This window comes from Bufo gargarizans, chromosome 4 (assembly GCF_014858855.1).
Source record: "Bufo gargarizans isolate SCDJY-AF-19 chromosome 4, ASM1485885v1, whole genome shotgun sequence".
Lineage (NCBI taxonomy): Eukaryota > Metazoa > Chordata > Amphibia > Anura > Bufonidae > Bufo > Bufo gargarizans.
This window is the reverse complement of record NC_058083.1, coordinates 502,336,313-502,362,163: the sequence shown is the minus strand read 5'-3', so window position 1 is coordinate 502,362,163 and position 25,851 is coordinate 502,336,313. Positions and strand designations below refer to the sequence as shown.

General features: G+C 47.5%; 1 protein-coding gene across 4 annotated transcripts in view; it reads left to right on the top strand.

The window, feature by feature from the left end:
• Positions 1-25,851, top strand: part of EML4 (EMAP like 4) — a 189,879-nt gene that overhangs the window by 67,964 nt on the left and 96,064 nt on the right. For 3 of the 4 annotated variants that reach the window (XR_006388849.1, XM_044291838.1, XM_044291840.1), the window contains exon 2: positions 17,705-17,887. Coding sequence is in view for 3 of the 4 variants with exons in the window: in XM_044291838.1 (XP_044147773.1) it covers positions 17,705-17,887 (183 nt within the window). In the remaining variant the exon portion in view is untranslated. Of the gene's footprint in view, positions 1-915; positions 1,186-17,704; positions 17,888-25,851 lie in introns of those variants that run through there. The other variant, XM_044291839.1, reaches the window with a different exon arrangement.

Sequence of the window (25,851 nt, the reverse complement as noted above, 5' to 3'; positions counted from 1 at the left end):
CGGCTGGTGAAGCGTACTACATGTCCCAGCATGGTCATTTCAGTGCTGATAAAAAAACTTCTCGGGATCACGCCGCTGAGCCGACTGCTTAACTTTGTAGAAGTGCCGCCCCTTTAAGCCTGCCACCTCCAGCGCTATACATTGGCAGCCGCTGCGAAAGCGACACCTACCTGGGCTTAACACATCGGTTTTTAATACGAGCAGCTAAATATTTCTCCAATGTAGATATTTTAGCAGTTATATATACTGTATGCATTTAAATTATAAAAATGTGTGTGTATACACATATCATTTATTTTACATGTAGCAGTGCTGAATTTGCTATTTGGCACAAATCATTATTTTTCTTTTTTCGGGTGGGTAATTCTACTGTAGGGGCTCAATATTATTCATGCTTTCCGCCTCTTTAAAGTGATTGTGTATACAACTACCCCCCCCCCCCCAAATCTGGACATTTAAAGTGCTCTAGGTTGCAAATGGCAGCCAAATAGGGGACACCCCTGTGTGCGACACCCCTGGAAAAGTTCAGGCCTTAATTTTAATCATTGCATAACCCCTCCTCGTTAAAGAACTCGGTCAGCACTGCTACATCTTTATATAATTTAGTGCAACAAGTGGTCCCCAGCCCCCCCCCATATTTTTTTCTTTTTAAGGTCAGATGATTGTAGGTTTTTGCTGGGCTGCATTGCACTAATGGCGGTCCCTTGGGGGGGATTTGTGAAGTGTTTTCATGTAGGCGATAGGCCGAGTAGTAAGGGAAAGGCATTTGCATGTCAGGATGACTGTGTGCCTGGACTCCTGACATTTGACTCTCATTACTAGCACCAAACTGAGATTTGCCTGTCTCCTCCTAGCCCCCCCCCCCCCCCCCCCAGCCTCTCGCTGTCGGTCTCTGGAGCGGAGCGCAGAGGAAGCGGGCAGGGCAGCGGTGCCTTCTGCAGCCTTTTCTTTGTGCCAATACAGAAGTGCTTTGTGGTAGGCCATCTGGGCCGGGAGGATTTCCTCACAATTCAAAGTATGACGTCTGTCGCAGTGCGCTGGGATTTGCCGTGAAGCTCTGGAGGTTGCGAGGAAACGTTGACGAATTCGACTTCGGGACGTATGAACTAGGTGCCAGGATGGAAGCCAGCCTGCCTGACCTCACGCCTGCAGGGTTTTCCTCCACACTTGGGAACCTGAGCAATGGTAACGTTTCCTTTCTTAGCACGTAGAGAGGTAGCAGAGCCGAGTCTGTCATTCGACCGTGTGTAGTCCGTAGTCAAACCACATGGAGCCAAGTGACAAACTCCCATCTGCCGCATCTGTATTTTTTTTAATTTTTTTTTACAGTTTTTAGAATTCCTAGAAAGTCTCCCTCACATTTTTACTCTTGAGGACTAGTTATTACAGCCAGAAATTGCCCAGACCTCCTTCAGCGACGGAGCTGGAACGCGCTGCCCTTGCTGGTGCCAAAGTAGGAGTGCGGTTTGGTGCAGCAGAGAGGACTTTGCATAGGCTCGTCCGGTCGATCAGGAAGCTTCACGTCCTTTCAGATATCGCAGCGGCCTTCCATCAGGTGCTCTATGGATGACGAGTGGCACGTAGGACGCCGCGTCCCATGCATTGGAGGGGCGACTATATTTAGAATGCTTTCTCTGTACGTGCTGGATACACACCAATGTACTAATACACCGGGTGCAGCGCCAAAAGTTATCCATATCCGTTCTACATCAGGTGTATTTGTATGGGGGGGGTGGGGGGGGAGTGGGATATGCGGCTGCCGTGCGCCACTTATCAGGAAATCGGCCTTATTGACGCCCAGTACGTCTGTTCCCTTGTCAGGAGACAGTCAGCATGCCTGGCGATGTAGGGTCTCAATGTGCCGCCATACACAGGGCCTTACTATACTGTTAATAGGTTGCTTAGCCTGAGATCGGGTCCACACGCGGAAGGATTTTCCACAGCGGATATCTCCCCCCAATCCATGGCGGATTTTGCTGATTTTGCCCGTAAGGTCAAAACTACAGCGACGGTGGATTCGAAAATTTCAACCCTCTACCAAAATGTATTGAACTGTAATTTGCTGTGGATTTGGACCGCAGATCCGCTGTGTCCGAACAAGTACTGAAGGATCATTTTCACTTCTCTTTATGAAAGACCCCCGGGGGGGCTGCGCACCCTTCATTCATTTCCTGTCATCACGCAGACCTTTTAGCCTCGGCACACAGCGTGCCATCTGCACAACAGCTTGTATTGTGGTGGCGTCTGCCCATGTGGCGGTGTCCATCAGAGGAGATGGGCTCTCGCCCCTCTGATCTGCGATTAAAGGCAGGGGTGCCGTATGAGGCCACTCCGAATCCCATAAACCCTCCTGTAACTGCACAGGCTTTATTTATGGAGGATGTCCTGGCGGACGTGATCTCTGACAGCAGGACAAAAGCGCGTCCATAAATCAGCCCCTCTAACAGGACAAGAGGGATCACTTTCTGGTGATACTTTGTCTTTCAGGTTTTAGAAGCTGTGCTTGCTGTCAGTGAACGGAACAGGTGGCTCCACATTGGCTGGCACTGCTGAAATAACTTCTCAGAAAGCGACTGATTTAAATTTAGTATTTTGTCAGTATGTTAAAATAAAAAAGTTCTAGTCCTGCAGTGAGCTGCTCCTGTTATTCTTCCTGGTAATGTGTGAATAAATCGACAAAGGGTTGTGTCCGTACACAGTCTTGGGGCTCATGCGCACACGACCATAGCCTGTTTTGCAAATTGTAGATCCGTAAAAACACAGATACCGGCTATGTGCGTTCCGCATTTTACGGAAAGACTTGCTCTCTATAGAACAAGAAATGGACAAGAATAGGACTTTTTTTCTTCCGGTTATACGGATGCGAACAGCACACAGCATCGGATGCGGACCAAAAATATGTTTATTTGCGCAAGCCTTTATGCTGTCGGCACTGATCGGATGTTGTCCAATTCTGTAGGTACACGCCTTGAATTGGTAACATTCAGTTGACAACTTATTCATAAACTTGTCGCAGGAATAACAGAGGAACAGCCCAACTTGGAGTTGTAAGAGAAGAATAAATATATCAGGAGAGGGGACGGGTGTTACTCACATTCCTCCAGCTTAGATGATGCGTGCTAAATTACTGGGGACCCTGCGACTGGACTGTGCTGCATGCAAGCTATTGCTCACTGCGCTCCTAAGGCCAGAGGGGTGCAGGGACCCTAGTAATCAGTGGAGCCCCCAGCAATTTAAAATTACTTATCAAGCAGTCAGGGTTTTTTTCTTGTGTAAGGAAACCTCTTTCACACAGGCCATTTTCAGAACCGTGAATACTGTCCGTCTCTTGTTTTGCCGTTTTTTTACGGCCGGTGAGCCCCCATAGAATTAGAGTGAACTGTTTAATGGCCGTTTTTGAGGAAAACTGGTGTGAAAAATGGACACTTTAACCGTTGTGTGAGTGTAGTCTAGGATGAGATTTACTGGTTTGTAGCAATCTGTACACTTTGGGTGACAATCCTCTGTAAGCAGCAATTCTCTGTACTACAGGTGGGAGGCGCTGTACCTGCCGTTATTAAACATCTACCTGTAACCTCTCCAGAGATTTGTCAGACCTGGCATCACTCTGCGGCACCTAGGGCTGGGGGTTTACCGCATTAATTCACCCCTTCAGAGCCCAATATGCAGCTGTATATAATGAGCCTGCACCTGTATATAGCTGTATATAGTGAGCCTGCACCTGTATATAGCTGTATATAGCGAGCCTGCACCTGTATATAGCTGTATATAGCGAGCCTGCACCTGTATATAGCTGTATATAGCGAGCCTGCACCTGTATATAGCTGTATATAGCGAGCCTGCACCTGTATATAGCTGTATATAGCGAGCCTGCACCTGTATATAGCTGTATATAGCGAGCCTGCACCTGTATATAGCTGTATATAGCGAGCCTGCACCTGTATATAGCTGTATATAGCGAGCCTGCACCTGTATATAGCTGTATATAGCGAGCCTGCACCTGTATATAGCTGTATATAGCGAGCCTGCACCTGTATATAGCTGTATATAGCGAGCCTGCACCTGTATATAGCTGTATATAGCGAGCCTGCACCTGTATATAGCTGTATATAGCGAGCCTGCACCTGTATATAGCTGTATATAGCGAGCCTGCACCTGTATATAGCTGTATATAGCGAGCCTGCACCTGTATATAGCTGTATATAGCGAGCCTGCACCTGTATATAGCTGTATATAGCGAGCCTGCACCTGTATATAGCTGTATATAGCGAGCCTGCACCTGTATATAGCTGTATATAGCGAGCCTGCACCTGTATATAGCTGTATATAGCGAGCCTGCACCTGTATATAGCTGTATATAGCGAGCCTGCACCTGTATATAGCTGTATATAGCGAGCCTGCACCTGTATATAGCTGTATATAGCGAGCCTGCACCTGTATATAGCTGTATATAGCGAGCCTGCACCTGTATATAGCGAGCCTGCACCTGTATATAGCTGTATATAGCGAGCCTGCACCTGTATATAGCTGTATATAGCGAGCCTGCACCTGTATATAGCTGTATATAGCGAGCCTGCACCTGTATATAGCTGTATATAGCGAGCCTGCACCTGTATATAGCTGTATATAGCGAGCCTGCACCTGTATATAGCTGTATATAGCGAGCCTGCAACCTGTATATAGCTGTATATAGCGAGCCTGCACCTGTATATAGCTGTATATAGCGAGCCTGCACCTGTATATAGCTGTATATAGCGAGCCTGCACCTGTATATAGCTGTATATAGCGAGCCTGCACCTGTATATAGCTGTATATAGCGAGCCTGCACCTGTATATAGCTGTATATAGCGAGCCTGCACCTGTATATAGCTGTATATAGCGAGCCTGCACCTGTATATAGCTGTATATAGCGAGCCTGCACCTGTATATAGCTGTATATAGCGAGCCTGCACCTGTATATAGCTGTATATAGCGAGCCTGCACCTGTATATAGCTGTATATAGCGAGCCTGCACCTGTATATAGCTGTATATAGCGAGCCTGCACCTGTATATAGCTGTATATAGCGAGCCTGCACCTGTATATAGCTGTATATAGCGAGCCTGCACCTGTATATAGCTGTATATAGCGAGCCTGCACCTGTATATAGCTGTATATAGCGAGCCTGCACCTGTATATAGCTGTATATAGCGAGCCTGCACCTGTATATAGCTGTATATAGCGAGCCTGCACCTGTATATAGCTGTATATAGCGAGCCTGCACCTGTATATAGCTGTATATAGCGAGCCTGCACCTGTATATAGCTGTATATAGCGAGCCTGCACCTGTATATAGCTGTATATAGCGAGCCTGCACCTGTATATAGCTGTATATAGCGAGCCTGCACCTGTATATAGCTGTATATAGCGAGCCTGCACCTGTATATAGCTGTATATAGCGAGCCTGCACCTGTATATAGCTGTATATAGCGAGCCTGCACCTGTATATAGCTGTATATAGCGAGCCTGCACCTGTATATAGCTGTATATAGCGAGCCTGCACCTGTATATAGCTGTATATAGCGAGCCTGCACCTGTATATAGCTGTATATAGCGAGCCTGCACCTGTATATAGCTGTATATAGCGAGCCTGCACCTGTATATAGCTGTATATAGCGAGCCTGCACCTGTATATAGCTGTATATAGCGAGCCTGCACCTGTATATAGCTGTATATAGCGAGCCTGCACCTGTATATAGCTGTATATAGCGAGCCTGCACCTGTATATAGCTGTATATAGCGAGCCTGCACCTGTATATAGCTGTATATAGCGAGCCTGCACCTGTATATAGCTGCCTATAGCGAGCCTGCACCTGTATATAGCTGCCTATAGCGAGCCTGCACCTGTATATAGCTGCCTATAGCGAGCCTGCACCTGTATATAGCTGCCTATAGGGGGCCTGCGCCTTTTTGCAGATGGACCAGACTTTGTGTTTTGGACATGATTTATAGTTAATTTAGCAAGAAAAAAAATAATTGAGATGAATATATATTTTTTTGCCGTCATCACCCAGCTCTAGCTGCACTGCTGGTACACACAATGGAAGGAAGTGGTGGGTGGCATTAAGTGCACTGGTATTAACACAGAAATGCCATTCAGAAGCTCCATGTCTTATTTACCCGGCTGATTAACTGCTTCCTGTATTGTCAGAAATGGATGTCTTGTGGGGGTGTGGACCTGCTTCAAAAATACTGTTAATCAAATTTAAAATTATCAAACATTTTTTCCCATTAAAGTGTACTTGTGGTGTCTGGCGACTCTTCAGAATAGTCTGCTGTTTGTGTACATGATGAATACTATATCTGACCATTGTGTGACTCGTATTCTGCACTCTCCTCTCTGCAGGCCCCTTCTCTGATTTTCAGTTTTCCCTGTGGTAGTGAATGTAGACTAGCTGCTATGATGTCTCCCACACACTGCATAGAGAAGAGATCGCGTTCCACTTTGTGTTTGTAGCATACCCTCAGAAGCCGTAATAGAGGCCATTAAACTGTAGCACTGAGCTGTGTAGCTGTGAATAAGCCATTAATATGTGATAGGTGCAGGTCCGACCTCTAGGGGGTGCAATGCTTGCTGGAGCTCCACATCCCCTTTAGATTTCTAGAGACAGCGGTGCACCCAGTACTGCAGCTCAGCTATATTGACTTGAATGACCCCCCCCCCTCCCCGGTCACAGATTGATAGCCTATGACTACAGACAGGACATCACTTCTGCAGGACTTGACTACCTTATAGCTTGTTTGTAGTCTGTAACTATGGAAACACACCCTAAAAACTGTTAAATATTTTTAATCAACTATTTTACAAAGTTACTTCAGTTTTCTCCTGGTCTCGGTTAGATGCGCGTCTGTTTCCTTTCTTCTCTCCTCCTTACTGAAATGAAAGGGAAAGGTTAACCAAACAGTTCTGCTTTTTTTCTTTTCTGGTGATTGGGGGTTGGGCGGCTAAGACATCAGACTTGTGAAAACTCTCCCGGGAAAATGAAATAAAAGATTTTCAACAATGGAGTGAACCGGGGAATACATCTGTTAAAGCGCTGACCACGTCTGAGACTTTTATTTGCCAAAGAACAGAAACGCATTTCGTTCATTTATAAGTAGTCATTTATATTTAAAAAAATAAATAAAAAATTCAATCAATTTTTCTATCTTTTTTGCTTTTTTATAACTTTTTTGTATGTAATTGATTGCTGGTTCTAAGAAAGAAAGTGAAAATAAAAATGCTAAGTTCTTAGAAAGCAGTAGTTTATATAAATCATCAGCATAGCTGAGAAGATAAAGCTCCGATCGTAGAGGAAGATATTTCCTCATCACAGCAGACTTCCCGGCACTCATCCAAAGGAAATGTGCCTCGGTCGGCAACTTTTAGGATTTTTCATTTATTTTTTTACCCCTTCAACTAGCATTTTGGAGAAATAAGGAAATACCGTCTTTACATGTCTGCCTTAAAGAGACCACGTCACATTGAACAGGACTTCGGATCTGCAGGCAGCAGGATATAGAGCAGGAGGAGCTGAGCAGATTGATCTGTAGCGGTAGTTTTATGGGAATAGATTCTGTAAAAAAATTTGTTTTACTCCTTTCAATCCTTGCTCTTTCTATGCTTTGGAGTCCCGTGGGCGGTCCTGCTCAGTGACTGACAGCTATCTCTATGCCTAGTCATACAGGAAAGGTTGTCAATCACTGTTAGGACCGCCCACTGGACTCCTCAGCATGGAGCAGAGATTTAAATAAACTACACGTGTGGTATTAGTCCAGCTGTTTCTCTGTATATTTGCCGGATGACCGCCTGTACCCAACTGCATTATGGTAGCGTCTGGCAGGAACGGGCTGCAGGATCGGTGAACGGTAGTGTGCAGCTAGCCTTAGCCAGCCTGCCACATTTCTCTGCCGGCAGGGGATAGAATAAGACCAGTATGTCCCCCCTTTGTGTTAAAGATCGGTTCTCCAGAAGCTTATGGGGTTGCTCTTGGGCATTTGTCATTCTTCACAACTTTTGAATGAAGCAGTTTAGGTAATTGCTTATATTGCAATTCCCAGCTAGATGAGGTGGTAGTTCCGAAGATGAAGCTTCAATCTGGGCTGAGCGTCCTCTTTTAACGTTGTCATTTTGAGGTACAACATTTTGTGCTGGAGCTTTAAACCCCCTGCGTACTCCGTTTAACCACCACTAGGGGGAACTGTGCTGAATGATGTGGAGTTATTGTGTCCTAGTATGCAGTACATTTATAGGCTCCCCCTAGTGGTCCCTGCAGGCAGCCAGTTTTAATTTTTTTTTAAAATATATAAAATTCACGCTGGAAAGCTTTGGTACAGATTTTGTATGTTTTTTCTTTAAAGGGAACCTGTCACCGGGATTTTGTGTATAGAGCCGAGGACATGGGTTGCTAGATGGCCGCTAGCACATCCGCAATACCCAGTCCCTATAGCTCTGTGTGCTTTTATTGTGTAAAAAAAAAAAAAACTATTTGATACATATGCAAATTTACCTGAGATGAGTCCTGTCCCTGACTCATCTCACGTACAGGACTCATCTCAGGTTAATTTGCATATGTATCACGTTTTTTTTTTTTTTTTTTTTTTTTTTACACAATAAAAGCGCACAGAGCTATGGGGACTGGGTATTGCGGATGTGCTAGCGGCCATCTAGCAGCCCATGTCCTCGGCTCTATACACAAAATACCGGTGACAGGTTCACTTTAAGGCCATTGAGTTTTCTACGTTTGAAAAACGGCTGAATTCAATTTTATGAATTCTGCACAAAAATTGCAAAAAAATAAGTCGACAGTTGTTCCATTGGTATGTGAGGCTTTTCTGTGTCTGGACGGTATGTGTCTGTGCACCTCACATGTAGACAGTTTGCTTAGTCTTCTGGATGGCTAGTTTGTACAGCTGGTGCCATGGGTCGATCCTGCTGTGTTATTACAGCTGTCCTAACTCGCCGGAGGCTCAGGGATGCTGTGAATGTGTTTGGTTTTCTCTAGCAAGACCACAGCTTGGGAGGCAGGGTGCTTGGTCTCTTTAAGGAGACTATCTGGACACTAAGAGGCAATGCTCCATGGGAAAATAATATGCCGAGGGGTATCTCCCAAAGGAAGAAAACCATCTCGCTAGTGCCACCTAGTGGAAATGGCTTCCTGTTAACAAGCCTTGGGACGTGACAAGGGCAATAGCCAAACATCCCCCTTGTCCAAGGCAATAGCCAAACATCCCCCCTTGTCCAACCAGAATCCAACTCCGTACCGACGAGGGGCAAGAACCCCGAAACAGCTGTCTACAAATGGATATCTGGCCCGATTTTAACTGGTCATGTTCCGAGGCTTGTAATAAAGTCTGATTTGGACTCGTAGGAGCCCCTTCCACAAGGAGATGGTTCTCTTTATCTTTGGAGATACCTCTTTACCTAGCAAGAGTGGGCATGTCCTTTCTGTTGCAGATCACACTCTTTCTCTGTCACAACTTCTAACAGTAGGTACGGGTGGTGGCATTTGAAGGATGGAACTGAGCATGTGCAACCACCTCAGCAAGGTGGACAGAGAAATAAGGAAAAGAACAAACAGCAGGTGAAGGTCTTTAATTGTAAATTAAGTTCTTGAAATTACAAAAGTTTTCAGAGTCCGGTGCTGGTTTGAAAAACGTAGAATGCACATTAGATAAATGTTGAAAGAAACCGACTATTTCAGCCCGACGGTGCCACCATCTAATGTTATGGGGCATTCTGCCGTTCCTCTGCTGCTGAGAAATGAGGGTCGGGAATGCTGGATTTCAACATGACCAATGCTTCAGCAAGGGGCGGCGGCAGCTGCCACCAGAGGTGTCCGACAGCGGTTTTTCACCCCCCTTTTAGGAACACCGGCGTGATCAGTGACCCCTGACGCATGCGGCACCTGATCAGCAGATGTCTTGCCGAAACGGGCAGTTAATTTCCACAAGCCCGATCCTTTGTTCTCAAGGGAGATAGGCCATTGTAAGACATGTCTACCGCCAGATTCTCCTCTCCTCACTGAACACATGCATGTGGTGTTTTGGGTGAGCACCTTTAAGAATAGGAGCCTTCTTCTCTCTTCCGTTCTCCCTAGAGGGGTCCTTTCCCAGCTATTTGAGAGCCTCCTGAATAAAGCAGTAAACGGTGCATTTCTCACGTAGCCCGGTGCGAAAAGCCAAAGCCGCCAGGTCTGCTCCCTGAGCAGGATGCCAGTAGGTGTCGAGGCTTGTCTCCTCCTCGCACCTTCCTTTTTGTTGCATTTTTTTTTAACTTGAAAACTTCAAATACTTTTACAGTGTGCGAGACGAGAGCGAGTGGAGTCTGCACAAGCTTTGCGGTCGGGGGGGCCCTGATATACGATCTCCATACCTGCGAGAAGTCGGAGCGTGTTTACACTATGGAGACGTCCTCCTGTGTTTTATCTCTTTTTAGACATGTAGATAATGGTCCAGGTGCAGCTGCTGGTCATCTGTAGCCTTACATAGGACACCAGGCAAAGCTTTAAAGGGGTATTCTGGTTATAACAAATCATCCCCTGTCTTGTAACTGGATCCAGATTGGTGGGGGTGGGGTCCCACTGCTGAGACCCCCCACCCGGTACCCTGAGGAACCCCCCTGGAATGGACAGAGTGGCTGGTCGGAAATTCCTGCTGCCGCTCCATTCCTCTCTAGCCGAGCGTTGCACTCTGTTATCTCCGGCGCTCCCATAGAAACGAATGGAGTGGGGATGCTTTTTTCCCGACCAGCCACTCCGTACTTTTCAGGGGAGTTCTACAGGGTATTGGGTGCCCGCTTACATGTTCGGTGGGGGTCCCAGCCATTAAGGTCATGTGATGTTTATTTCCTCATGGAAGTCTGTTGAAAGGTAGCTCATTTGCTCCATTGTATCAGTTTCCATGGACTTCTATGGAGTGTAACACTCATCCATCGGTTTTGGAGGATCTTTGGGCTGCAGGTGGTGTGAGGTGCCTAACCCTACATGAGCGCGATGTGACGCCATTACTTGTGCACCGCTCTAGTGGAGCTTCATGTCATATTGGTAGGTGGATTAAGGAAGGCTTTACTCTGGATCATCAGAACTCTGTTACAGTTTTGGGCTGAGCTTGATGGATCTTTTTGTCAACCTGAACAGCTAAGCACCCATCTCCTCATGTGAGAGAGTGTAGAATTACTGCACCCTGTATCTGTCCGATCCATCTCCGCCATGCACATGTACACTTGGCTGAGCATGCATGTATTCTCGACAGGGACATGCCCAGGTCCCTAGCAGAGGCGGCAACTAACTCCATCTACCATCCAAATCAGATGGTCACCGGTCCAGCTGAAATGAATGGCTATGTCTGACCACCTTCTAATGTGTGTGGTCTCCTTCACACCCACTAAACCGATCCCCGGAGGAGAAAAATAATTCGCTTCTTGTTTCTGTGGAAGTCACATCCTCGACACCAATCACTAGCTCTGAAAAGGATCACGTGATCACTTTGGGTCACGTGATCCTCTTCACGACTACCGATATGCTGAGAGGGGTCATGTGACTGCACAGAGCCCTGCACTCTTTTCATCCCTCTTGTTTGGCACTTTGGGGGTCGCCTTAGTGGATTCAGTTGTGCTCGTTAGTGTAACTCGATGATGCTCCAAATTAAAAGGTATTTTCGGGAGTGAAACATGGACGCCCTGTCCTTAGGATAGGTCACTAATATCTGATCGGTGGAGGCCCAACTCTTGCCACCCTGCCGATCGGCAGTTGGAAGGTGCTCGGGCGAATGCCAAGGCCTTTTCGTCTGCCTTGACGTCAGGTCCATCGGCCACGTGGCCTTTCTCAGTCCCAATCAAGTGAATGGGACTGAGCTGTAATACCAAGCACAACCACTATACAATGGGCGGCGCTGTGCTTGGTATAAAATGAATAGGGCACAGCATTGGTCTGAGCTCCACAGCTTTCACAAACAGCTGATCGGTTACGCCCCACCAATCAGATATTGATGACTTACCCTGAGGTTAGGTCATATCCCAGAAAACACCTTTAACCCATTCCTGTACCTTGGCCTATTAGTTTGTCTAGGGGGCTTGAGGTTCAAGCACATTTGATGTAAGTCGAGGTGGTTCATGTGGGCATCACAGCCGTGTCCCTGTAGTAATGAACAGGAACATGGTGCACTCTCAGTACAGCTGTTGTGGTCTTTTTATTTTTTTTATATATATTTTTTTTTTGTTTTTTTTAATGGTTGAACAATGCGGTAATCAACTTCGGACTAGATGATGAATATAAAAAAAAAACACCCAGTTTTCAATGTATTTGTACATTTCTAGGAGGGATAATGGAGGAATGTCACAACACACAGTCCCAAGAAAAGATGTTCTAGAACTATTATTTCATTAAAGAATACATTTTTAAATTAAAATAGACAAGGCAGAGGAGGCGACGGGACCCGAGGTCTGTCCAGGTAGCCAGACGGCGAGAAATTCTATAGACGTTAATGGAAAACAGCCGAAAACCTAGGTGCCAACAAGTGCATTGGCATCAGCCCTATAGACAGGAGGCCTCTGTCCTACACAAGCTCCTTACAGTCTTGGGACTACTACTACTACTACCCCCACCATCCCTTGTATTACAGTTCTGAACTTTTTCAGTGCCTATGTTTTCGCCATCCTGTCTTCCGGACACGTGGTCTGGCGGCGCGGCCGGCGTCTGTTCCATTCTGGGGCGCGCGGAAGCTCTGTATATTTTTAATGTGGTGTTAAATACACATACATTATATTATTAACATACCTACGCAGAAAATCCGCAGCTGCGCTCCCCTAATTGGGGCGATGTGAAGATAATTCCTCTATATACTTTGTCTTCACCCGTAAAGGTTCTCTTTACTTTGGCAGCTCTGCGAAGTCTCCAGTGTGGAAGACGTAAGGCCCATGGCGCATTAGTGCAGCTGCAGCAGCCGCTGTATGAATGGCTTTCTGTCACTGCGTCTGCTGCAGAGGAGACATTTTCCACCAATTAGGCAACGCCAGTATCTCGACTGAACCTTCTCCAGCTCCGGTCACCCGAGCCTATACCGCCGGGGGTCGTGTGCGCTTTCCATTCTATGTATTTTTTATTTATTTTTTTCTCTCTACGTTTTGAAATCTAGTGTTGGGTGGTGAGATGTCACCGTAGGGGGAGATACCTGGTTTTGCAAAAAAGTCACATGGATATCTTTTATTTTTTTTTCGGACCGCAAAATACATAGTCGTGTGAATAAGCCCTAAAGCTGGCCGTACACGTTCAGCAGGTACCAGCCGAACAATCTTTCAGCTGACAGCTAAGTCTGATTCCCTCCCGACTCCCCCATATACATCCGGTTCGGCCAAGGGAGAGGGGAGAAAGCTGCCCCCAGACACTTCTGTTGGAGGCTGGGGACCTGCACCGATCTAATATCCTGTGGATAGAGGATAACTTATTTGTAACCGGAATACCCCTTTAATTTCTGCTGAACCCATGACAATCTCGTGTGCCGGGGCCTCCGACTGGTAGATGTTGTAGGGGGGAGGATAAGGCAGTTGGATTTCAACATGCCTGATCCTTTCGTAATCTAGGAGGTAAGCCACCACCCGAGGAGTCAGTCAGCGCCCATCCAGAACACATGCCTGCTCAAGGATGCATGTGTTCTGGATGGGGAGTAAGCAGGATGCATGTGTTCTGGATGGGGAGTAAGCAGGATGCATGTGTTCTGGATGGGGAGTAAGCAGGATGCATGTGTTCTGGATGGGGAGTAAGCAGGATGCATGTGTTCTGGATGGGGAGTAAGCAGGATGCATGTGTTCTGGATGGGGAGTAAGCAGGATGCATGTGTTCTGGATGGGGAGTAAGCAGGATGCATGTGTTCTGGATGGGGAGTAAGCAGGATGCATGTGTTCTGGATGGGGAGTAAGCAGGATGCATGTGTTCTGGATGGGGAGTAAGCAGGACGCATGTGTTCTGGATGGGGAGTAAGCAGGACGCATGTGTTCTGGATGGGGAGTAAGCAGGACGCATGTGTTCTGGATGGGGAGTAAGCAGGATGCATGTGTTCTGGAGGGGGAGTAAGCAGGATGCATGTGTTCTGGAGGGGGAGTAAGCAGGATGCATGTGTTCTGGAGGGGGAGTAAGCAGGATGCATGTGTTCTGGATGGGGAGTAAGCAGGATGCATGTGTTCTGGATGGGGAGTAAGCAGGATGCATGTGTTCTGGATGGGGAGTAAGCAGGACGCATGTGTTCTGGATGGGGAGTAAGCAGGACGCATGGGTTCTGGATGGGGAGTAAGCAGGACGCATGGGTTCTGGATGGGGAGTAAGCAGGATGCATGTGTTCTGGAGGGGGAGTAAGCAGGATGCATGTGTTCTGGATGGGGAGTAAGCAGGATGCATGTGTTCTGGATGGGGAGTAAGCAGGATGCATGTGTTCTGGATGGGGAGTAAGCAGGACGCATGGGTTCTGGATGGGGAGTAAGCAGGACGCATGGGTTCTGGATGGGGAGTAAGCAGGACGCATGGGTTCTGGATGGGGAGTAAGCAGGGTGCATGTGTTCTGGATGGGGAGTAAGCAGGACGCATGTGTTCTGGATGGGGAGTAAGCAGGGTGCATGTGTTCTGGAGGGGGAGTAAGCAGGGTGCATGTGTTCTGGATGGGGAGTAAGCAGGACGCATGTGTTCTGGATGGGGAGTAAGCAGGATGCATGTGTTCTGGATGGGGAGTAAGCAGGATGCATGTGTTCTGGAGGGGGAGTAAGCAGGACGCATGTGTTCTGGATGGGGAGTAAGCAGGGTGCATGTGTTCTGGAGGGGGAGTAAGCAGGACGCATGTGTTCTGGAGGGGGAGTAAGCAGGACGCATGTGTTCTGGATGGGGAGTAAGCAGGGTGTATGTGTTCTGGAGGGGGAGTAAGCAGGACGCATGTGTTCTGGAGGGGGAGTAAGCAGGACGCATGTGTTCTGGATGGGGAGTAAGCAGGACGCATGTGTTCTGGATGGGGAGAGTAAGCAGGATGCATGTGTTCTGGAGGGGGAGTAAGCAGGATGCATGTGTTCTGGAGGGGGAGTAAGCAGGGTGTATGTGTTCTGGATGGGGAGTAAGCAGGACGCATGTGTTCTGGATGGGGAGTAAGCAGGACGCATGTGTTCTGGATGGGAGTAAGCAGGACGCATGTGTTCTGGATGGGGAGTAAGCAGGGTGCATGTGTTCTGGAGGGGGAGTAAGCAGGACGCATGTGTTCTGGATGGGGAGTAAGCAGGGTGTATGTGTTCTGGAGGGGGAGTAAGCAGGACGCATGTGTTCTGGAGGGGGAGTAAGCAGGACGCATGTGTTCTGGATGGGAAGTAAGCAGGGTGTATGTGTTCTGGAGGGGGAGTAAGCAGGATGCATGTGTTCTGGAGGGGGAGTAAGCAGGACGCATGTGTTCTGGATGGGAAGTAAGCAGGATGCATGTGTTCTGGATGGGGAGTAAGCAGGACGCATGTGTTCTGGATGGGGAGAGTAAGCAGGATGCATGTGTTCTGGAGGGGGAGTAAGCAGGATGCATGTGTTCTGGAGGGGGAGTAAGCAGGACCTTGTTTGTTCTGGATGGGGAGTAAGCAGGATGCATGTGTTCTGGAGGGGGAGTAAGCAGGACGCATGGTGTTCTGGATGGGGAGTAAGCAGGTGCATGTGTTCTGGAGGTGGGAGTAAGCAGGACGCATGTGTTCTGGAGGGGGAGTAACAGGACGCATGTGTTCTGGATGGGGAGTAAGCACGGACGCATGTGTTCTGGATGGGAGAGTAAGCAGGATGCATGTGTTCTGGAGGGGGAGTAAGCAGGATGCATGTGTTCTGGAGGGGGAGTAAGCAGGGTGTATGTGTTCTGGATGGGGAGTAAGCAGGACGCATGTGTTCTGGATGGGGAGTAAGCAGGGTGCATGTGACTGGAGGAGGGCGGTAGAGAGAGCTGTTGGATGAACAAGCGGACGGCATTATGTATGGAGCATGGCCGGCTGATCAGCTGTTTTCTGAGAGCCTTGAGATCCCGGCCTGCGACGATCAGATTGTGGGACAACCACTTTAAGGGCTTTATGGCCGTTAACATCCTGAATAGTATTAATCTATGTCCCTTTAATAGGGTCGTCATCATAAGTCAGGAATCTGCGCTCTCCTTCTAGGTTCTCTGTTTCCTAAATCTATAATAAAGCAAACTCCGGGCATTCATTGGATTTGCAGGAGTCTAGTCCGGGTCGTCTGGACCCAGGTGCGGTAATATCCCCCCCCCCTCCCCCCCCTTTACCTCTGAAGAATAGTTCTGGCTGCGCCAAGTCTCCTCTGCTAATCTAGGTCTTAAGTGGCCAAGCAGATTCTTGGATTTGCTGCAAAATCCTTGTTCTCCTTCAGTTGTCTCAGAGACTGAGGCCATGTGTCCTGCCGGCAGAAGTTAATGCTTGTGATGTGCGGGTAATCTGTAAAATGACCGCACTTCAGCTTTAAGATCTGACGCGGCATGATCTGTGCCATTAAATAATATGGACGCAGCAATAAGTATATGAGAATATATGTACAGGTTTATATAGATGGGATGTATGTACAGGTCTGTATGGGATGTATGTACGGGTCTGTATGGATGTAGGGATGTATGTACGGGCCTGTATGGATGTAGGGATGTATGTACGGGTCGGTATGGATGTAGGGATGTATGTACGGGTCGGTATGGATGTAGGGATGTATGTACGGGTCGGTATGGATGTAGGGATGTATGTACGGGTCGGTATGGATGTAGGGATGTATGTACGGGTCGGTATGGATGTAGGGATGTATGTACGGGTCGGTATGGATGTAGGGATGTATGTACGGGTCGGTATAGATGTAGGGATGTATGTACGGGTCGGTATAGATGTAGGGATGTATGTACGGGTCGGTATAGATGTAGGGATGTATGTACGGGTCTGTATGGATGTAGGGATGTATGTACGGGCCGGTATGGATGTAGGGATGTATGTACGGGTCGGTATGGATGTAGGGATGTATGTACGGGTCGGTATGGATAGGATGTACGGGCGGTATGGATGTAGGGATGTATGTACGGGTCGGTATGGATGTAGGGATGTATGTACGGGTCGGTATGGATGTAGGGATGTATGTACGGGTCGGTATGGATGTAGGGATGTATGTACGGGTCGGTATGGATGTAGGGATGTATGTACGGGTCGGTATGGATGTAGGGATGTATGTACGGGTCGGTATGGATGTAGGGATGTATGTACGGGTCGGTATGGATGTAGGGATGTATGTACGGGTCGGTATGGATGTAGGGATGTATGTACGGGTCGGTATGGATGTAGGGATGTATGTACGGGTCGGTATGGATGTAGGGATGTATGTACGGGTCGGTAGGGATGTAGGGATGTATGTACGGGTCGGTAGGGATGTAGGGATGTATGTACGGGTCGGTAGGGATGTAGCTGTATATTTATATCAAGGCATTTGGGTGGTGAAAATAGTGGAATGTCCTGCTGAAGAATAGCGCAGTATCGCTGTAGCAGACCCTGGTTTGTCAGTGCAGCAGAGCTGAGTTGGTCACATGGCTGTAGAGTTACCTGGATTCTGACCAGTGACCCCTTCAGCTCCTCTCTGCCATCATTGGCCATTATAAGATGATGTCGCCTCTTATAATCTTACTAAATGTCTCTTCTTCTCGTTGTACAGATGACAGCATTTCTGCGGCAAGTACCTCCGACGTGCAGGATCGCCTCTCTGCCCTGGAACTGAGAGTTCAGCAGCAGGAGGATGAAATCACGGTGCTTAAGGCCGCCCTGGCCGATGTGCTCAGACGTCTGGCAATTTCTGAGGATCAAGTGGCAACTGTCCGAAAAGCACCTCCAAGTAAAGGTAATTTCTGCTGCTGCCCGCAGCTTGGTATAAAGGAGGTCATAGCGGCCGGTGTGAGAATTGAATAAGGCTCTGTATCGCCCCATAAATAGCGTCACTGTCTGGAGTTGATCCTTAGCCTCCTCAAAATCTTTGGGGCTGAGATGCAGTACCTGACACGGCCACAAGAGTGGCGCTGTTTACGGCAGAGCACAGGCCTTGTTCTCTATTGTCAGACATCCCCTTTAAACCTTCTTGAGGTTAATGATGGTGTCACTATTAACCACTTAAGGACCACAGGTTTATACCCCCCTAGTGACCAGGCCCTTTTTTACAAATCGGCACTCCACAACTTTAGCGGTTTATTGCTCGGTCATGCAACTTACCACTCAAATTAATTTTACCTCCTTTTCTTCTCACTAATAGAGCTTTCATTTGGTGGTATTTCATTGCTGCTGACTTTTACTTTTTTTGTTATTAATCGAAATTTAACGATTTTTTTGCAAAAAAATGAAATTTTTCACTTGTAAAATTTTGCAAAAAAAAAGACATCCATATATAAATTTTTCGCTAAATTTATTGTTCTACATGTCTTTGATAAAAAAAAATGTTTGGGTAAAAAAAAAATGGTTTGGGTAAAAGTTATAGCGTTTACAAACTATGGTACAAAAATGTGAAGTTCCGCTTTTTGAAGCAGCTCTGACTTTCTGAGCACCTATCATGTTTCCTGAGGTTCTACAATGCCCAAACAGTAGAAAAACCCCACAAATGACCCCATTTCGGAAAGTATACACCCTAAGGTATTCGCTGATGGGCATAGTGAGTTCATAGAACTTTTTATTTTTTGTCACAAGTTAGTGGAAAATGATTATTTATTTATTTTTTTCTTACAAAGTCTCATATTCCACTAACTTGTGACAAAAAATAAAAACTTCCATGAACTCACTATGCCCCTCACGGAATACCTTGGGGTGTCTTCTTTCCAAAATGGGGTCACTTGTGGGGTAGTTATACTGCCCTGGCATTCTAGGGGCCCTAATGTGTGGTTAGTAGTTTGAAATCAAAATGTGTAAAAAATGGCCTGTGAAATCCGAAAGGTGCTCTTTGGAATGTGTGCCCCTTTGCCCACCTAGGCGGCAAAAAAGTGACACACATCTGGTATCGCCGTACTCGGGAGAAGTTCGGGAATGTGTTTTGGGGTGTCATTTTACATATACCCATGCTGGGTGAGAGAAATATCTTGGCAAAAGACAACTTTTCCCATTTTTTTTATACAAAGTTGGCATTTGACCAAGATATTTATCTCACCCAGCATGGTTATATGTAAAATGACACCCCAAAACACATTGCCCAACTTCTCCTGAGTATGGCGATACCAGATGTGTGACACTTTTTTGCAGCCTAGATGCGCAAAGGGGCCCAAATTCCTTTTAGGGGGGCATTTTTAGACGTTTGGATCCCAGACTACTTCTCACGGTTTCGGGCCCCTAAAATTCCAGGGCAGTATAAATACCCCACATGTGACCCCATTTTGGAAAGAAGACACCCCAAGGTATTCAATGAGGGGCATGGCGAGTTCATAGAATTATTTTTTTTGGGCACAAGTTAGCGGAATTTATTTTATTTTATTTTTTCTCACAAAGTCTCCCTTTCCGCTAACTTGGGACAAAAATGTAAATCTTTCATGGACTCAATATGCCCCTCACGGAATACCTTGGGGTGTCTTCTTTCCGAAATGGGGTCACATGTGGGGTATTTATACTGCCCTGGCTTTTTAGGGGCCCTAAAGCGTGAGAAGAAGTCTGGAATATAAATGTCTAAAAAATGTTACGCATTTGGATTCCGTGAGGGGTATGGCGAGTTCATGTGAGATTTTATTTTTTGACACAAGTTAGTGGAATATGAGACTTTGTAAGAAAAAATAAAATAAAAAATATTTCCGCTAACTTGGGCCAAAAAAAATTCTGAATGGAGCCTGACAGGGGGGCGATCAATGACAGGGGGGTGATCAGGGAGTGTATATGGGGTGATCACCCCCCTGTCACTGATCACCCCCCTGTCACTGATCACCCCCCTGTCACTGATCACCCCCCTGTCACTGATCACCCCCCTGTCACTGATCACCCCCCTGTCACTGATCACCCCTCTGTCATTGACCACCCCTCTGAAAGGCTCCATTCAGACGTCTGTTTTTTACGGATCCACGGATACATGGATCGGAACCGCAAAACACATACGGACGACTGAATGGAGCCTTACATGGGGGTGATCAATGACAGGGGGGTGATCAGGGAGTTTATATGGGGTGATCACCCCCCTGTCATTGATCACCCCCCTGTAAGGCTCCATTCAGACGTCCGTATGCGTTTTGCGGATCCGATGCGTGGATCCGTAAAACACATATGGGCGTCTGAATGGAGCCTTACAGGGGGGTGATCAATGACAGGGGGGTGATCAATGACAGGGGGGTGATCAATGACAGGGGGGTGATCAATGACAGGGGGGTGATCAATGACAGGGGGGTGATCAATGACAGGGGGGTGATCAATGACAGGGGGGTGATCAATGACAGGGGGGTGATCAATGACAGGGGGGTGATCAATGACAGGGGGGTGATCAATGACAGGGGGGTGATCAATGACAGGGGGGTGATCAATGACAGGGGGGTGATCAATGACAGGGGGGTGATCATGACAGGGGGGTGATCAAGACAGGGGGGTGATCAATGACAGGGGGTGAGCAATGACAGGGGGGTGATCAATGCCAGGGGGGTGATCAATGACAAGGGGGGGATCAATGACAGGGGGGTTGAATCAAGACGTAGGGGGTAGTGAATCAATGACAGGGGGGTATCAATGACGGGGGGTTGATCAATGACAGGGTGGTGATCAATGACAGGGGGGTGATCAGGGAGTGTATATGAGGTGATCACCCCCCTGTCACTGATCACCCCCTGTAAGGCTCCATTCAGACGTCGTATGCGTTTTGCGGATCCGATCCATAGATGCGGTGGATCCGTAAAACACATGCAGACGTCTGAATGGAGCCTTACAGGGGGGTGATCAATGACAGGGGGGTGATCAATGACAGGGGGGTGATCAATGACAGGGGGGTGATCAATGACAGGGGGGTGATCAATGGACAGGGGGGTGATCAATGACAGGGGGGTGATCAATGACAGGGGGTGATTCAATGACAGGGGGGTGATCAATGACAGGGGGTGATCAATGACAGGGGGGTGATCAAATGACAGGGGGGTGATCAATGACAGGGGGGTGATCAATGACAGGGGGGTGATCAGGGAGTGTATATGGGGTGATCACCCCCCCCTGTAAGGCTCCATTCAGACATCCGTATGTGTTTTGCGGATCCGATCCATAGATGCGTGGATCTGTAAAACACATACAGACGTCTGAATGGAGCCTTACAGGGGGGTGATCATCCCATATAGACTCCCTGATCACCCCCCTGTAAGGCTCCATTCAGACGTTTGTATGTGTTTTGCGGATCCGATCCATGTATCCGTAAAAATCATACGGATAGCTGAATGGAGCCTGACAGGGGGGTGATCAATGACAGGGGGGTGATCAATGACAGGGGGGTGATCAATGACAGGGGGGTGATCAATGACAGGGGGGTGATCAATGACAGGGGGGTGATCAATGACAGGGGGGTGATCAATGACAGGGGGGTGATCAATGACAGGGGGGTGATCAATGACAGGGGGGTGATCAATGACAGGGGGGTGATCAGGAAGTCTATATGGGTGATCACCCCCCAGTCATTGATCACCCCCCTGTAAGGCTCCATTCAGACGTCCGTATGTGTTTTGCGGATCCGATCCATGTATCCGTGAAAATCATACGGACGTCTGAATGGAGCCTTACAGGGGGGTGATCAATGACGGAGGTGATCAGGGAGTCTATTATGGGTGATCACTCCCCTGTCATTGATCACCCCCCTGTAAGGCTCCATTCAGACGTCCGCATGTGTTTTGCGGATCCGATCCATGTATCAGTGGATCCGTAAAAATCATACGGACGTCTGAATGGAGCCTTACAGGGGGGTGATCAATGACAGGGAAGTGATCAGGAAGTCTATATGCGTGATCACCCCATTGTCATTGATCACCCCCCTGTAAGGCTCCATTCAGACGTCCGTATGCGTTTTGCGGATCCGATCCGTGGATCCGTAAAAATCATACGGACCTCTGAATGGAGCCTGACAGGGGGGTGATCAATGACAGGGGGGTGATCAATGACAGGGGGGTGATCAATGACAGGGGGGTGATCAATGACAGGGGGGTGATCAATGACAGGGGGGTGATCAATGACAGGGGGGTGATCAATGACAGGGGGGTGATCAATGACAGGGGGGTGATCAATGACAGGGGGGTGATCAATGACAGGGGGGTGATCAATGACAGGGGGGTGATCAATGACAGGGGGGTGATCAATGACAGGGGGGTGATCAATGACAGGGGGGTGATCAATGACAGGGGGGTGATCAATGACAGGGGGGTGATCAATGACAGGGGGGTGATCAATGACAGGGGGGTGATCAATGACAGGGGGGTGATCAATGACAGGGGGGTGATCAATGACAGGGGGGTGATCAATGACAGGGGGGTGATCAATGACAGGGGGGGTGATCAATGACAGGGGGCATGGGGGTGATCAGTGGTTCATAAAGGGTTAATAAGTGACAGGGGGGGGGGGTGTAGTGTAGTGTAGTGGTGTTTGGTGCTACTTTACTGACCTACCTGTGTCCTCTGGTGGTCGATCCAAACAAAAGGGACCACCAGAGGACCAGGTAGCAGGTATATTAGACGCTGTTATCAAAACAGCGTCTAATATACCTGTTAGGAGTTAAAAAAAATCACATCTCCAGCCTGCCAGCGAGCGATCGCCGCTGGCAGGCTGGAGATCCACTCTCTTACCTTCCGTTACTGTGAGCGCGCGCGCACAGGCGCGTTCACAGGAAATCTCGCGTCTCGCGAGATGACGCCTATTGGCGTTAGTGTGACCTGGGAGAGCCGCCGCGATGACGCCTTTCGGCGTTAGCGTGGCGGCAAGCGGTTAATATGGATGGGTCAACCCTATCTGCTCGGTGGGGATATGACACCTGGGACCCCCACTGATCAGCTGTTGGAGAAGGCGTTCGCAGTAGCACCGCAGCCTTCTCAAAAACTTTACCTAGGCCATGTGACCTCATGTTCATCGGTCACATGACCTAGCTGCGATACCAAGCACGGCCACTATACAACGTACGGCGCTGTGCTTGGTGAGCAGAGAAGGCCATGGCGCTACTGCGAGTGCCGGTGCCTTCTCAAACAGCTGATTGGCGGGGGGCCCGGTTGTCGGACCCCCACTGATCCGATACTGATGACCTATCCAGAGAAAAACTCCTTAAATGTAAGGCACATGGAGGTCCAAATTGATAAAACCATGGGTCCCACATCAATAGTAAGTAACCCCATCATGTACCTCACGTTAACCCCATGTTGTCCAATCCATTATGTCAGGAGGTTGTTAAAGGGGTTTCTGTTAACTCGAGACATATGGTTTTATCAATTTAGACTTCCATGTGCCTCACATTATTAGTCAGTGACCCCATAAAGGACCTCCTCAAATAATGGGCAATCAATACAAAAAAAACCTCAGTATCAATACTTTTTCTTGGTATCAAAATCGATCCTTTTGTAGGGATTTCACTATAGACATTTAACTATCGTTCAAACCCAACAGCAGGTCCGGCCGACTAATGTGTATACAGGCATTAGGCATTTAAAGTATGTGGACACCTTCATGGCAGTTGTTTTTGTGATTGCTTTTTACTCATTATGGGCTGAAAAAAATTGGTCTTTATTAAAAAATGTCTGCAGTTTGTGATTTTTAAAAAATACCCATCTATTTGCAGACTGTCCCTCCTGAGTTCCGTCAGCGGATGGCTTATGTGAAGCCTTACCTCTTATCTCCTGACCTCATAGACACACACTATAGCTAAACTCCTATCAAACTGATAAGAATATGGCCTAAATGAGGTCAGGAGATCAGAGATAAGACGTCACATAAGCCATCAGCTGAAGGCACTCAGAAGGTTCGGTCTGCTCATACCGATTGGGTTTTTTAAGTTACATTCACACAACCATATTTCTGGGTCCGCATTCGTTCCGCAATTTTGTGGCACGGGTGCTAACTCATTCATTGCAATGGGGTCGCAAAATATGCGGACAGCCCAAGTAGTTCTGTTCCGCGTCCCCGTAGAAGAGAAGGCGCATGTCCTATTCTTGTCTGCGGTTGGCATAGGCATTTCTATCATGGTAAAATGCGGAACGCACAGGGGGGTACCCGCGTTTTGAGGATTCGCACTTGCGGTCGTGTGAATGTACCCTTAACCACGTGTCACAAACACTGCTGAAAATTCTTAATAAAGACCAATTGGAAAAAAAAAATGATTTAAAGCGCTAAGTGAGTAAAATGCAATTATAAAAAAATTGTTTTGAAGGTGTCCACAGACTTCAGGGACACTAAATAAATGTGACCTTGCCACCTTCCATCTCCTTGTAAAACCGCGGCGTGGTCACATCCGGGTTGTCCCAAAAGAATTGTGGCCAATATTAGGGGATACGACGGTATCTGTCATTTGTTTCCTGTATGGGGTCTATTTTTGTTCAGTCCAAGCTTCCTCTTCCCCCTCCAGCTCGATTTCCTGAGGGATCTAATGTCTGGATGGGAAGTATGAACCGTAAAATCATAGACTTTGCAGAAATTATGAAAGAGGTCACTTTGAGCCACAAATAAGCAGCCATGATTGATCTCCTCACTCCCCCCATTGTCTGTACTTGTGACCTATTGAGTGGTGATGAGATTTTCGGATAGATACGGATGACCTTGGGTTTCAATTTGAGAACAATCTGCACCCCTCTGTTCTCACCATAGACAACCCCTTTCTTATTGGGGCCCCCTGATTGATCTAGGGCTGGTGCTGTAGTGGCCACTGCAGGTCATATCTGGTATTGCATGGTGACTATTTAGCTGAATAGTCGTCACTGTAGCCCGAGTCATAGAGCAGGACCTCATGTCAGGGGTTTTCCTCCACATGCCGTAATGGACATGAGTGACTGTGATGAGACAACCCCTCGAACAAGGGCTCGTATTGTTTAGACCACGGCTTTCAAGCTGCGGATCCCCAAGAGACCAGTGAAATCATGCTGCTGGGAATCTTCAGAGTTGTCTCTCGGCAGTAGAACCACAGTGCGAATGCTCATGAAATACTTGTTATGGTTTCTAGTGGACCCTGGTAGTTCTCCAAACTTGCACTTGAAGGGACACTTCCATCATCAAAATGTTTTTATTTTTTTGGTAACAAGAAACAGGTAGAGAGTTTTGTGGATATAATTTTTTGAAGTTGCTCTTTAACGTCCTTCTTTGTGTGGACTTGTAGCAGGGCAGACGGAAGGGAAGGGGGACGAGTGACTTGGAGTGTTGCACATAGCTCTGATAAGTGCACTGCTCTTCTGTGGACATTTTTTCTATGCCTGTCAAGAGAAGAGCTTTCACACTGTCATCCTAATTCTACACCTATTGTTATCATAAGGATTACCCTTCAGATAACCTCTTCCCCCTCACTGCAGCAGTAAAGTAACAGTGGGTTAGCCATCTATATAGGAAGTCTCATTTGTGTTGGCTGCTTCAGCAGAACAATATTTAATTGTATATTCCTAAATATATAGTTTTTTTTAATGAATATTTTGATGAGTTAAAAAAAAAATACCCCTTTCTGATGAAAGCGTCCCTTTAATGGGGCGTTTCAAGCTCTTTTAAAATTTGCCACGGGATGGTATAAGATAGAGGGGAGGACCCTTGCATTTTAAATGTCCCACTAGTCGCATGTCCTGGTGAGGTCACATACTTTTCACTATTCATGTGAGCGCTGCAGCCAGTCACTGGTCTCTGTGGTCACATGCCGATCATGCGCCCCCT